The sequence below is a fragment of the Gobius niger genome, assembly GCF_951799975.1.
Source record: "Gobius niger genome assembly, chromosome: 16".
NCBI classification, from domain to species: domain Eukaryota; kingdom Metazoa; phylum Chordata; class Actinopteri; order Gobiiformes; family Gobiidae; genus Gobius; species Gobius niger.
In genome coordinates, this window is record NC_136867.1 from 9988100 (window position 1) to 10003690 (window position 15591).

Consider the following 15591-nt stretch of genomic DNA (forward strand, 5'->3'; position numbering starts at 1 on the left):
TGGACCAGGAACTTCATGCACTGAAGACTGAACACAGCAGAGACAAAACATTTTGTAAAGTAATTGGCAGAGACTCTTGCACTGTTGCTGCTGTAGTGCACACAGCTGAGCCTGAGCTGAAGACGCACAGCAGTTTTCAGGACTTTCAATGCATTATTCTCATTATGAAAAAGTCACTACCAAGCTCTCATACATCTAGGAACATTTATTTTCTTGTAATTAAATACATACTGTAAGTGCAAATATTTAGAGTCCAGGTTTTAAAGAACTACAGAGTATAGTTAAACAGTACAAAGTTGGACATTTCTTCAAACAAGCCAAATATCACCAGATACTCCTTGTCTTCATAGTTGTACAACAGTACCTAAACAGTGTGTTGTTGCTTATGAATATACAAAAACCAAACCTTACAGTTACCACATCTAAGACGCTTATTGAATTATTTTGTGCTTGGCAACATCAAATGGAAACTTGTTGTAATATTTATATTTTTAACATTTAGCTTTTCTTTTGCCGTCAGTGTAAAGTGTGTGAACTCTTCCGGACCTAACATTCCAGTCTGTGGTAAGCACTGCAAAGCAAAAATACAGCATGAAAAAGCAAAAAAAAAAAAACCTGCACAAAAGATCAATTTTACCCAAGGCTCCACTTCATGCACTTTTTGTAGTAAGCAACACAAATGTTTCGTCTCAAGTTTTGTCTACCTAGAAACAGGAATATGTAGTTGAGAGCATGTGTTAGTGTGGAACTGCTATAGACAGGTGAAGTCCAGTGGATTAACACCGAGATGAGTCCTCTACTCCTCCTTCCTCTTGGCTCCAGGAATCTTCGCTTGGATCCTAAACAACAAAACAATTGCGTTAAGTTCTTGAATGAAAGTGTACACAACTTAGAAATGTTTACATAGCATTCAGGTATTTTCAGAAACTATAAAATAACTCGTCTATAGCTATGACCTCCATGATGTCACGAGATGGTGCTGCTCTGTGTTTTCATTCCTCCCTCCACTAAAATGCATGCCTGGCTTAAAGCGAGAACTTTCCTTTGTGCCAGCAGAAAAAGCCCAGACCTTTTGCATAGACATCTTTCCCCCCACAAAAATATTTGAACAAACTCACTTTCCCACCACTCCGTTGACCTGTGTCCGTATCAATCCGACATACTGGTCAATCTGCGCCTGAAATGAGAGGAGTAATGACCATTAGAGCCAAACCAAATTTAAGCTGGGAGCGCTCGCAGCCGCCCACCTACCTGATGTTTCTCATAAACCACGGGCATGGTGAACATGGAGACAACAGCTGGAAAAGGAAAGAGATGTCAGAGATTCTTATTGAAATGTCAAATGAAATACAATGATTACTGGGGCGGGGCTTACTTAGGATGAGCAGTGTGAGACCATTGAAGAGGGCACCGACGTAAGTGAGAAGCCACATCAGGACGGCAAACTGAAACACATTTATCAATTTAGAATCGACATATTGCGTCCAAAGGTTGCATTCGCGTGACATCGAAAACATAAGAGGCTATAGGTTTATCTCTATGTAAATTGGAAGACAGCTGTCATACCTTGAGCGAGTCGATCAGGTCCTGCACGAGGAAGAGCCGGCGCAGCTCCTTCATACAGGTGTTGGTGTACAGCAGGATTTTATCAGCGTATTTGCTGATCTGGTCCTGGGACAGAGTGATCTCCATTTCCAGGTAAGCTCTAGGGAACAGAGAACACGACAACGTCCCTTATGTGTTACACAAATGAACAAAAATCATGACGTTTCATTGATAGTGTCACTCTCAAATGGGTGTGACACTTCGAATAAAAAGTCCAAGTGTCAAAACAATAACTGACAACCATTTTCCTTAGCTGTTGCCATGCTGTTTCTATGCAGGAACATCTGCATCACCTCTATAGCGTGATCCTTTCCATTAATATTAATGTGATGCTTTAATTTCCTTTATTTATGCAGAGTTTGTTAAGTGGTTAAACCCATTTATACTTCCTACAACGTCACTTGAAGGGACGTGACCATGGCAACGCAAGCACATTAAGAGAGTCAGTAAAAATAGGAGTCTTCCGATGATGCTACATGAAAACTTCAATATGCGAGATAGTGGAACCTAACACAGTATAAAATCATGGCCTGGGGGACAAAACCAGCCCTCCATCATAGAACCCCTGACCCTGAAGAGGATTTTGAGGAATATTATTTGTGTTACTTCGGCCTACAATTGGAGGCAAACTTGCTTGCCCCTTATATAAATGATCAGGTTCAATATTTGTGGTTTTTCCAATTACTATTTTTTTATGAGGCAGCAACACTATGATGTTCCACTCCTAATAACGTTGAAGTACTTTTTGCAGTATTTTACTCACGCTTAAATAAACGCTTGTATTTTCACTCTCTTTATTGCATGAGATGTTACGCAGTGTGGCTCTGAAAAACGCGGCACCAGGTTGAACTCACTTGAAAGGATGCCCCTCGTCGGTCTTCTGCACGGCCTGCAGCACAGACTTGTAGATCCTGAAGCTGATGGTGGCCGAGAGGGCGGCCAGGCCCAGGTAGGCGGCCACACTGACCACGCTGAACTGTGTGAGGGAGAAGAGCAGCAGGAGTGCGCTGCTGAACACTGCCCCAGACTGCTTCACATTCCTCCAGTACAGCAGGTCCATCGCTGCGGGGAGTGGACAGAGATAGATAAATAGAGAGAGAGGTCAGGCCACTGTAGCGCTACACATTTAGGTCACAAAATGAACCCCTCTGAGAGCTGAGGTCACGTGACGCTGCTTTGATCCAGCTTCAGCAACTGTTTTAGGAGGTTACATGGGAAAACAGGTCAGAGCGACACAAAAAGTGATATATCGGCATTTGATGGTCTGCAGTGATCCGAGCGAAAACAAGCAACAACTGGCAATGGCCTTATGGCTTTTAATCTTGTCAGTGATGTCAAGAAATATATTCTAAAAATATAGTAAAAGGCTTTGAAAAGTGATCAAAAGGGCCACCACAATCCAGTAACTTGAGAGGGAAAGACCATTTCTAAGCCTACTTTCATACATTTCTCCAGTGCATAAAAGTAAAACTAACATTATATTCATATAATCCAAGCCTTTTGTTGTAGCCGAGATACAAGCAAAAACATCACAGCTGGTTGCATTTGAATAAGAAAACAAATGAAATGGTTGTTTCGGGCTGAAGCTCTTGGTTGGACTGTGTTCTGGTTGCGCATAGGTTATAGTGTGGATTTGGTTCATTGTAATGAGGTCTACATTTGGCATGGTTTAGATCCGTCTAAGTCATTTACAAGTATAGACCTAGAGACTTGATTTACAGTTGGCTTAAGCCCCATTTCGACAGGACCGGAACGGACCGGAGCGGTTTGAAGGTGTTTTCACTGCCAAAAGTGAACTGCTCTGCTCCAAAAGGGGGGTCCAAACCGGTTTGCACGGTTTGGACCCAACGGTTTGCAAACTAGACCGGTTTGGGGGGAAAGGGGAGGGGGGCTTGTAACCACTGTGACTGGTCAGGCCAATAGTCAGCTTGCATATTCAAAGTTTTTTTTTTTTCACAAGGCTTTGTCATGACTGGTTCACAGAAAATATAGGCATGTTTTGCCATCTCCACTCATAGCCTATGCCTGATTTTGTTATATATTTTTCCTAATATTTATGTCAGTAATCTACTGCTTGCACAGTTTTCCCATACATTGTTTCTTTTTACCCAAATGAGAGGAGAAGTCTTGTATCTCCCTTTTTAATTTTTGAATTCACTGTCAAACTAAAAAGAATAGGTTTACTCGTTTTGGGCATTTTTGTGATTATTCTTTTATTCTTTTTTCTCAATAACTGTTCCTCTGGCGCTTGAAAACTGTTCAAACACCTTGGCCACTCCCATAACGACCCAGACCACTTGGTCCTGGCTAAAGATACTTGAAACACAAACTTGAAGGCGCTGCCCCTCCCCAAATGAACCGGTCTCAAGTGAACCGAACTGATCTAGTGCTGTCGAAATGGGGCTTCTGTCCTCATTCCTTTTGTATGTCACTTTTGATTAATGATGTCCAAGCCCTCGTACATCTTTATATCACACACAAACACTACACTATTTCAAACCACAGTAGTATCCTGCGCATGCTTGTTATCAAAAACCTCTAAACTTAGCATCACGCTCCGAGCTCACAGCGCCCCACACCTGCACCGTTCTCACGCACATCGCAGGTACATGTCCAGCTGCGCCCGTCGCCTCTGGGACCATGTGATCGCTGACCTGCGCCGGGGAGAGCGATGGCACAAATAGAACACTATCAGCATGAGATAGCAGCTCAGTGTGACCTGAACAAACAGTGGTTGGTAGGGGTGACCTGGCGTTAGGCAGAGATGTCCCTACAGCAGCTGAAATGTGAACTACCTCATGTCAACGCAGCACAAGCCCAAGCCCAAGCCTCGCTCTGCTGTCACTCTCACAGCTCCTAATTGGTTGGCATTCAAGAATTTAATGCCACACATTTTTGTAACATATTTCGTAAGAGATCGCACCCACAAATTTGCCATATTAACGTTGTGGTTTGAAGTCCTTTCAACGTGCCACCCCCTTTTGTGCTAGTGTAAAAACAAAACTAAAGTTCAAATATTGAACTTTATGCCAGTTTTTGTTTCATACAGATAGACCCAGTAATGGCAGATATTGATGAAACCAAGTCAAAACATCTGTTAGATCTGTTTTGACATCTAAAAGGCAAATTCTACCATATGGTTTTGGCCTATCCTCCACCTCATTGTTGAGTGTAGAATGTAATGATCTAACAAGAACGCAACCTTCTGACAGCTCTGAATCAGGATGATACATGCTGTTAGTTTTTTTTTACACAGAATCTATTCCATGTGGCCTGTGTTAGAGCTACGTAGACTCAGTTGTAAGCAGAAGGTGAGTGGCAGCCAGAAGTTAATGTGCAGTTCCGCCCTCTTTGTCTTCAGCTCTCTTGGGTTCTCTCCTCTGTGGGTAGTCTGCTGGTCTGCCTGCTCTAAATTTAGCTGTGGAGCAGTGAGCAGCATAGTGATGACGGCCATCTTTAGTCCGAGCCAAAGGCATCTTGTGGAAGTCATTGTGGCTAAAACAGTAGCTGTGTAGACTGCAGTGTATAGAGGGAGAGAGAGCACTTGGCCAGGTCAGTGCCGCCCTCGGAGGCCTGGACAGTCCTGACACTAGCGTCCGCTCTCACAGGTAACACACAGACACCGCACACCTGACTTCTGAATGGTCACACGCCGCATGAGAATGACAGAGCTGGAGAGAGTACTGACCTGTGGCTCCCATGGCGAACAGAAAGAGGCAGCTGCTTTATCCACAGACAAAAGGAGAGCAGTGCAAGGGCTGGCTCCAAACAGGGGCTGAGCCACAGGGGCAGCAGCCAATCACAGCAGCCTTTTGTGACAAGGGAGGGTCAGTGGGCGGGATAAGTGGAGAAGCACACTACTGTCCTGTTGTCACAAACACTATGCTGCTTTGGGAACGCCCACCTCAGGCTGCACCCTCAGACAACATGCTCCCAGTCATTTCTGTCGATATGTTAAAGACAACATCTGTGTAAGGACCACCAGAGGCACCTGGCTGATGCAGTAACCATGGTTACCCCGCTCTCCCAGAGCAGAGCAGCCAAGAACAGGGACACATTTATCTAAAAGAAACTCCTTTCACTGAAGCCATGTCTGTTTTCACAAAAGCATAAAAGAACAAGCTTTTATCCATTTCAACTTCTCTAATCTAAGCTTTACCACTTTTGCACTTTGCAGAGGGCAGTCATTCTGCTGCCAAATACAGTATGTGGTTCCTTCAACGTGTATAGCATGTTACAGTCATCATTTGCAAACTGTTAGAGAGATAAAATACATTCTAGTTCAGACAAAGCACTGCAAGAGGCAGTGTAATCACTCACATATCTGGGTGGACATATCGAAGAGCAGCTGAGTGAAGCTATTGTATTCTGACTTGGTCATAAAGAACATGATGCAGGGGCTGCTACACCAAAGACAGTTAATATCCACAATGTGTTGCTTAGTTTATTTGCAGCACTGGCTTGATCTTTTTTATTGTACATCCTAAAACTAATGTGTGGGATGGCAGTCCTTTTCATCAGTAGGTTGCGAGGCTGAGCTGTATTAAACAGTGCATGAGTGCAGCTTTCTGCTCGGGGACAATGACTACACAGAAAAATGTTCAGGTGCAAGGTGACGCCGTGCCAGGAAACAAAGGCGTGGATTTGTGACTCAGCGTTTCATCAAGAGTCACTCCAGTAACACTAACGAAGAGCAAAGGCTTTCTTCTAAAGGCTTCACACTGGAAACACATCACTGACCTCTCAGTGTATAGAAGCCATTATAGCACAAACATTCTAATGTGCATCTGAGAGACGCCATCTTCTTTCAGCTCCTGCTCCATGCCCAGAGCGCTGCAAACTCCCGGATGAAGGCTGCTCGGTGCCATGGCAGCAGCAGAGAGGCTGATGTAATGAGGATGGGTGTGTCCTGGTTACCATGGAGACAGTATGTCAGGACGGTCCTGATGCTGCAGCCACCTTCTCAGACAAAAAACGAACCCCCCTGAACACTACATGTAACCACGCCTAAGATCACAAAGGCCATTGATACAGCCAGACGTTTTCACAAACCAAGCTGCCCACCTTCACACTGCTAAATCAGAGCTCGAGGGGTGTCTACGGTACAGAGGCCTAGAGCGCAGGCATAAGACACAGAGCGGCTCCCTCGCATGCAGCATCTGAGCACAAACACACATGAACAGTATTAAGCAGTACCCTGGCCCTTCCAGCCGCTCCACGATCCCTCCTTCTTGCCGCTGTCCGCTGTGGCCTGCATGCTGCTGCTGCCGTCTCCTCGCGCTCGCTCAGTTATTCTGTCGGTGTCGTCTTTCTGTCCCCGCTCAGCACCAGCGACTCACGCGCTCATCTCAGGGAAAGAGGCATGAACGGCGGAAAAGAGAGACGCAGACGGCGCGGAGCGAGCGGGAGGGAGGAGGAGAGGAGGAGAGGAGAGAGGCTTTTGGCGGAGTCACGGGCTCGCGGAGCAGAGAGCGCACACTGATGCCGATGCTGAGTCCACACGCCACAGCGACGGTCAGGGGGGGGAGGGTGGTCCGACAGCAAAACACCACAGAGCTGCTGCAGAGAGGAGAGCCGCCGCGCAATGATTAAAGAGCCCGGGGGTGTCAGAGGGTGGGCGCAGGAGCACTGAGGATGAACACGCGTATGTTTTGGATAGAAGAAGTCAAGGAGCGAGCGTAATGACAGGTGTAAATAGATACGGGTGCCACACAGAGAATGTTATCTTGGTTTATTATTATACTTCAGTAATGCCTTATTATCTACTCAGATACTCTGTTTTGTGTACTTCTTGTTGTATTGTATTTACTTGGCCATTCCTTTTATGTAAAGGGGCGTGTAAAGGGAGGGTAGTGGGAGGGAATTGAGAAGAAAAAAATCACATGTTGTAGGTTTCTGTTTATTTGTATGCTACTGAAACTTAAACTACAGTGAATAAAAAGATATTGTGGGGAAAAAAAGAATTAAAAACAGATGCTTGCACGCAGCAGATTGTTGTGTATGCAGTGCGGGGACGAACAGGCTGTAAAAGCCCAGATATACACCACTTCTCTCCAATGTTTACATGGGCATCCCAATCATAGACCTAAAGCCTAATAGGTCTATACTTCAGATATAGGCAGTCTTGACCAGACCACGCTGCCCCGCCGGTATTGAAGGATGGGTCAAATCAAAGGACGAATTTCCTACACAGGGCAATAAATGAATGTATACCTCAACCTTACCCTTAGATTTGATCTTCAGGTTCAATCTACTTCAATCAGGAAACGTAAGTGTCCAAAGTTACTAAGTACAAATCTGGAATACCTCCAGCTCTGTTTGTACAACGCTGCAAATAGCAATTTCCACTCCGGCTCACCGATCATTACAGCGCCAGAGTGCTTTTGTTTAAATAATTCATCATCAAAGAACGCAGAGCGGTCCCTGAGGTGTGTGTCTATATGCCTATCAGCTCATCCTACACAAACATCACACCGTGGACAGACATAGACGGCACCAGACCTCCGGCCTTTTAGATCGCCACACCTCACGCCGTCTGTTCAAAGCAGCTATATCAGGCCAGCACCCAGCATGAGCAGCCCCCGACATGCTCATCCTCCCTGTCGCCATGGAGACGGAGGGAGGAGAGGGCGGACACGCCATTTTCCAAAACAGATTCTCCTGTGTATGAGCGGCTCCTCTGTGGTGCGCCCTCTACTGGTGCACGGGGAAACCCAAGTGACCTGCTTTTTGCATTTATTTCCAGAACCTTCTCGTTATCGGCGATGTGGAGAGAGGTTTATGGGGGAGGGTCGCAGTTCAAGCGTGTAATCGTCTTGAGTCATCATTAACACCATCTGAAAATCCATGCGCCGCACATGCATGCAAGCATCATATCTCGTTGCTAATGTCGCCACTGGAAAAAAAGAAAAGAAAGTAGGTCCCTAACACAGAGAGGCCGTTCTGAAATAAATCAGAGGAGAAAAGCACTGAGTGGATTATTTTTGCGTTATCCTACTAAGCCCAGGATGTACCACCAGGGGGCAGCCCGCATCCTGGAAGCAAAACAGAGTCCTCCAACATCAGCATTACAGTCAACAGACTCCCCACAGTCTGACCAAACAGTAGTGTAGTCTTTTTGTGTGTGTTACAGTTCGTTTAAAGAGCTACTCTAGCTTTGCGGATACTTGAGTAACTATGGGACTTAAATCGCGTGCACTCGGAACAACTTGTAGCCTATAAGATCATGGCGGAACACACGGAAAGGGAATCACTTTAGTTCAGTTTTCCTTCTCAGTGCAGGCATATTATGTTTCACGTGTTCATCACTCAATCATTTGATGCACAAAGAGAAACTCCAAATAGGTGCAAAACAAAACTGTTTGCCAAGACAATGATCAGATACCGTATGACGCATCATTCTAGACATGTAGCAAGGGCAGTTAGATATGCAGCAAGGGCATTTAGATATGCAGCAAGGGCAGTTATGGTGGTAACTCTATAGCAGCATGTTCGAGACCCCAATCCAAAGGTGTGCTTGACTGTCACTCACTCCAGCAAAGGACACATGCATTTTGCAAAGGACTCTTCCACTACTCACTCCACCGGCTAATGCACGCCACGCCAAAAGAACTTAGCAAGACTGGACTCGTGTACCTTTCTGTTTGCTGAATCCTCGGAAGAAGACGCTGAAGTTAGACATCTTCATCTCTCCCTTGTAAGCTTCTGCCGCTGGAGCTTTGTCGGCCCTCACCTCGGGGGTTACGGCCGCCGTGGGGGGTTTCGCTTTGGGGTGCTCCTCCTCCGTTTTCAGCTGGACTTTGGGCTTCTCCGCGCTCACGGACAGGACCGGCCCGGGCTCCGCTGCTACACTGCGGGGGGCCGTGGGAGCACTGGGGACCAGGGGGGAGGGGGGCATGTGTTTGGGCCCGCCGAATCCCTGCTCCCTTTTGGGGCTCTCCTCGGACGCGGACTCGATGAAGAGATCACTGTCCAGCTCGGCCTCCCGCTCCTCCCTCAGGATGCTGTAGGAGGTTGGTGTGGCATGGGTCCCTCCCAGGCCCAGTCCTGCTTTGGGGGCTGGGGCTGTGTCGAAGGGGTTGCTGGGGGTGCTCTTGATGGGTGGCTGGCTGAACGGGTTGGCGCTGCTCTTGGTGGTCTCCTCGGACACTAACTCGATCTCGGAGTCGCCGCTCTCTGCACTGCTGCCGTCCTGCGAGCCCATTGCCGGCTTCACTGGGAACTCTTTATCTATGTAAGGATGGGGAAAAACATGTTGCAATGTATTTACCAATAGGACATTTTTTAACACGGGCTGTAGATTACTGACATAAATATAGGGACACAATTCTAGTGCAAGTTATCTATCATTGTCCAAACATAACTGCAGAATATAGATGTTGACTCAGATGATGACTCAAAAACCTTACTCTGGGATGGAAAAGCATTTTTTGTAGATCTTATTTAGTCTTTGAATAAACTAGTTATTACTGACAAGTCTCCTGGAAAACAAAAATCTAAATATTGAGACATTATTAGACACCATTTTCTCTTGAGTGTGAGAAGAAAAGCATTTTGGGAAAACGATTCAGTGAGTAATGAATTATTGTGAAATCAATCATGTTTGTTTTTTTTTCTTTTAAGGTGAAAGCAAACTTGTTAGCAGCAATCTGGTCCAAAATGTGAGAATTGAGCTTCACCTGCAGCGTCTCCTCTGTTTTAATAAGCAATTCATAAACGGTTGACCATTTGGAAGTGGCTAATTTTAGATAACCTTATTTTCAATTCAACATGAAAGTTCAAACCTCAGCATCATTCTACTCCTACATTTACCATCCCCCCTCATCCAAATCATCTCAATCTGGACATCTGATTTAAAGCTTGGAAACTGTATGGTAAGCTCCTTATCCCGTCCATTCTCATCAGTGATCTATTCTGATCAGTGAACACTTACGTGTGGGCGATGCGTTGGGGGTAGAGGCGGGGCTGTCGTCCTCTGGCTCTGACAGCGTGACAGTGGGCACACCCTTCACCCCGACACTGAGCACGTTCTCGCAGTCCGCCGGGCTCGCTGGTTGGATAGGGCGCTGCTGGGGCTCGCTTTTGGTCTGGGCGGGCTTGGACTCGGTCAGGGTGATCTTCACGGGACTGGCCTGTGGAGTGCCCCCCAGGTTCCTGTACGAGCGGTAGTCGGACATCTCCTCATCTGACGGTTCCTCTACGTACGGGAAGGAGTGCGAGCCCAGGGCGGAACCCAGGTTTTCATCCTCTTCCTCTTCCTCCTCTTCCTCCTCTTCCACACCCTTCCCCAGGCTCTTGTCCATGTATCCCCCCAGGGAGTCCAGGAGGCTGTGTTTTGCACTGTGGTCCTCCCCGTGGCTGATGTCCATGTAGTTGTAGGATTTGGGCGTATCGTCGAGCAGCTCCTTCTTGGTGCTGAAGCTATAGTCGGTGGAGGAAGTCTTGGAGGTCTCAGACATGTAGGCAGAGTCGGGGCCAGAGGTGTAACTCTGACTGGACATCAGGGAGGTGTAAACATCGCCGTCGTCGTCATTCAAACCCTTCGTGAACAGTCCAGACATCAATTCATCTACAAATCAAATGCAATGGTGAAAATTGTTTTATTAGAATGTCATTAATTCAGTGTAATCAGTACTCATGTGCATATTGTGCAACTTGGTCATGTGACAATCTGACGGCTTTTCCTAATATGAATTTTAAAGTATATGCCTTAACCCTTGCTGGTGAGCCTTTCTCTCTCCTGGGGCGAGTGGAAGCAGTAACACATTGTTTGCGTGCAATATTCAGAAACTTTCACAGACTAAATGATAAAACGACCTAGTTCAATTATTTCACCACAAACAAAGCAGGGTATGCAGGTAAAGTCACAGCAAATGGCAACAGAAGTCATATGAATGGCAATTCTAAATTATTATTGTTTTGACACTCAGTTCATAATGTTGGGGGCTCTGTTTAAAATGATAATGATGGAGGTGCTAGTTCATTCTATTAAATTGTTAATGGGATGTTCATTTTTTGAAAAGCTTTTCTAAATTATCCCAAGGCCAAGTGGAAGAGCCCTCAAACTTGTTTATTTCCTTTTTTTAAAACTCCTATTTTTAGTCTACGGATACAATCTTTTCTTCCTCCTCAGCCCCACTGGGTTCAACGATTTAAAAACGTCTATTTGAAGACGGTACTTCAGGTTAAGCCCAAATGACCAGGTCATACATATTTTGTTATCTAGAGTTGTTGAAAGATATATTTGTGTCTGATTCATCTTTTTCTCTTAAAAACATTAATCAAATTGCATGTTTGCATCACCAACTGAAGGATGTTTTTCAGAAGTCAACATTACACAACAGTTAATGGGGTTGACGTGTCTGGGAATAGTCAGGTAGCAACAGTAAGGAGGTTCTGGGCTGTAGAGCAGATATGATGTGACCTGGATGTAGTGTTTACTGCCCCCGTCCTTGTCTGTGCGGGGCAGTGCTGCTGTGTGAGCGGGCTATAAATAGTGTGGGTCCAGCTGTTGGGCTGGATGTGGAGCCTAAGGAGAGAGCGCGACAGATCCTCCCCAGCCAGCGTGATCCTGCATGTTTTCCTGTGTGTGTTCCTCTGTGAGCTCTTGACACTCCCTCATGCCTTTGCACATTAACAATAGATCAGGCTACAATAGCAGAAGCGCCCACCCAGTTATACCAAAGGTGGGGGGCAGGACTGACACTTAAAAGACCCAGCTCATCTGCACACAAGTGACAAGTTGTAAAAGTGATTAGTTCTCAGTTTGTAAAAATGAGCATCCTTTGTTTAATAAAAAATAAACTCAACCAGCCCATCCCTTTCTCTTTCAGGTTAACTGAATTTGTCATTTGTCAGTGTTGCAATATCCTTGTGCTCCAAGGTTCACCCTCAAAACTCCAGCACACCCCAAGCCTCACCCGCCCTCCCTCTCTTCCACACGGTCTCTTCACAATGAGACTTAAATAAAGATCTGCTCTCCTCATCAAAACTGTTTTGAAAAGTGTTTTTTATTTTTCATGAACTGTTAAGTGCTGTAAACTAACTATGCTGTGAACTAACTATTTGAACAGGGACAGCACATTTTTAATAAAATAAATGATCTTTAGTACAGCAATGTAATGTGCTGTACTGTACTGTACTGAAACTGTACTGAAACTGTACTGAAACTGTACTGAAACTGTACTGTGTCAGTACAGAAATGTACTGCTTATATGACATTGTTCTTATATTGTTACAGCAGCTCTCAGTGCTTTGGGTTTTAACAGATGGGGCTGTCACATCTGGATCGTGTTTCAGGGTTTCTCTTTCACAGCGTGACCTTGTCAAACAAGTCAAGAGCATAACAGACAAAGAAAAAACAACTTAAGTTACATTTTACTCTTACAGTGAATGGCTCAATCATAACTATGTTGAGCAGCAACATTATTACTTAAATATAATAATGTTGTGCACGTACTGAATATTAAATGATGCAGTAAAATGGTGATTCCTTTTTCACGCCTGAAGAGCACTCTGTTGGAGCGGCTGGGAAAGGTCAAAGGGATGGACAAGTCAAGAACTTTCTGTAGCCAAAAATGATCATAAGAAGCTTTCTTACAAAACTCAAAGTGAACATGTTATCACTACCACAGACCAACACAGTTGCAAATGGGGAGCTGCTGAGGCCTTAAACATTGATCCAGGACTAAAGGAAAACAGAACTTTTATTTGTTCATTTATTACGGTCCCACACCTGATCACTGCCCATGATCTGGTGAAAGTGGGCGCTGAGTGATATCGATGGTGCTTTTCTTAGCTGGACACAGCTGAATGAAGGAAGTGGGTGGATCCAGACCAAGTGTCTGCAGCCTGTCCACTTTGTCTCAAAGCTGTCAATCTAAACTGCATGGGGCTTCACTTTCGTAGAGGAGGTGGTGTTTTGTGTCCAAATTGGGAGACTGCGCTGCATTGTTTTTTTTAATCAAAATTGTGCAGCCTTTTTACCAAGCGAATTGTGTGAAAGTGACTAAAACAACAACAACAATTACATTTACAAAGAGAATCATATCCGTACTTTCTAGGTTGTTCTTTTATGCATGTCACAGACATAGAAGAACAGGGGTGGTCAACCAAAATTGATTTATTGATGTGATAAAAGCACTGTGTCCCTTTGGCGGAGTTATCTCGAAATTATTGGTGCTGGGACAGGGCTGAGGGCACACAAAATTGGAAACCATGATTTTCATATAGTCACCCTCTCATATTACATAGAACAATGTCATCATGGAATTTAGAGCCATATTGAACCAAACCTTGGAGTGATATTAGATGTTCACAGTTATCAAGTTCACTATACCTTAACAAACAGTTCTTCAGTATACAGTACTCAGCCCCACCACCAACCCCCCTGGGAACATGGCAGAGCTCTCACAAATACACTGTCCTGTCAGATGCAGCGCAGTCCACTAAGTGCACTCTGTTTCTGAGGTATGAAAGGGCTCTGAGTTGATAGCCAGGCCTATATTGCTGATGGAAATGGGGTTAAGTCAAATCCACTAGTTCTGTCCTTGCCTCGCTGGGTGTGTTTGGTGTTGGTACATGGCTAATAAACGTAACATTTGGAAGAAGCATTGATTAACCACAAGAGGGAATTCAACTGAGGTTGTAAGTAAACTGTCTCCGGCATTTAACAACTCACAGTGTTAGGAAAAGTCATTTACAAATGTCATAATAGTGATTTAACTTATCATCCTCATGCAAAGGCAGCTTAATTGAGTTGGGAATACATTCTTCGGCTCCTTTGACAGGAGAGAGTGGACATTAACAGGATTGGTCAAGCGGAAAATGCTCACTGCCTTTGTGCACAGTTCCCACCATGAAGTGAAGTGACAAACTGCATTACAACATGACATGGCATACAGTGTTCTTCTGATTCAAAACACAAGTTTGAAGCATTTCAAATCACTCTAGTAACAGATCTAGACAGCAGGCAACAACCACAGTATTTTTTTTTGAAAGTTTAGGATCACTACTGGGGTGGTAAGCCAATGGGTAGGTTTGATGCTCAAGTTAAGTCTGACTAAGAAATGGGCAGCATTTTAAACAGTCTAATTGCCTATTACAAATGACCCTGTGCCAGGATGAATAGGGCCTCGATGTGATCCAATCAGCTCAGGCTATAGACTAAAGTAGTCTATGCACTGGTAGTTGTTACCTTTACAGTTCTTTGTTATCAGACTTTAGCAGCTGACCTGACTGAAAAGCCTGCGTACTCTGTGGACATCAATACCCTTGTCCGCATCTCCCTCCTCCAGGCACCCTGTTGCCCTGTTGGCTGACTGTGGCTGCACAATCGCGATGTTAATGCAATAACAAGTGATAAGTGCTCGTTTACCTGTAGATGCAGTTTCCATAGCAACGACAGGCCTTTTCCCCTCGTCCTGGGAACATCGAAATGGTTGACCCAGGTCGCTCGTCTTCTCGCTGCCCCTTGGTGTAAATTCATCCCGCAGCCCGTCGAACCGGCTCGGAGCGTTCCCGGACAGGCCGTTCTCCCCAAAGTCATCCAGCCACCTTCCTTCAGGTCCTAGCTCATCACGGGGCTGAGCAGACATGCTTATTGCTGTGTATGCGGGCAGAGGTTGGGACAGGGTCCGCTGGCTTCTCAAATTTCGCAGGGATCGGGGAGTGAGCACACACCAGTGCGGCCGCTTGCTGGCGTCTGTTAGCGGAGGTGAAGTGGCGACACACGGACTAGGCGGTCGATCGGTCGATGAGAAGCCAGAGGAGTCAGGTTGATTGTTTTAGTTCTGTGATCCAGCGGTGACGTCATGGTGTGTCAGTGTGGCTTGGGTTTGGTAATGGAGCGACACGGGCCATGGTCAGATGCACAAAGAGCACAAAGAGACCATTATGATATGGGTGAAATGACAAATTAAGGTTTATTGTTGTGAATGGCAACAATAATCAGGGGAGGGGGAGGGGGGGCACAGCGGCCGTGGACAT

At 45.4% G+C, this 15591-nt stretch overlaps 1 protein-coding gene across 2 annotated transcripts; it reads right to left on the reverse strand.

Annotated features, from left to right (window-relative positions):
* Positions 1-190: 190 nt before the first annotated feature.
* On the reverse strand, positions 191-15477 carry rtn1a (reticulon 1a). 2 transcript variants are annotated; one of them, XM_079573249.1, is made up of 9 exons: positions 14981-15477; positions 10538-11173; positions 9241-9834; positions 2460-2667; positions 1567-1705; positions 1376-1445; positions 1252-1298; positions 1119-1177; positions 191-839 (listed from the first exon to the last, which is right to left on the reverse strand). In XM_079573249.1, exons 1-9 carry the CDS (start codon positions 15198-15200, stop codon positions 797-799), a joined length of 2016 nt encoding a protein of 671 aa, XP_079429375.1. In that variant the 5' UTR covers positions 15201-15477; the 3' UTR covers positions 191-796. The 2 variants fall into 2 exon arrangements, with proteins under 2 accessions (XP_079429375.1, XP_079429376.1); XM_079573250.1 differs by lacking the exons at positions 9241-9834; positions 10538-11173; positions 14981-15477 and adding an exon at positions 6802-7186.
* Positions 15478-15591: the final 114 nt, after the last annotated feature.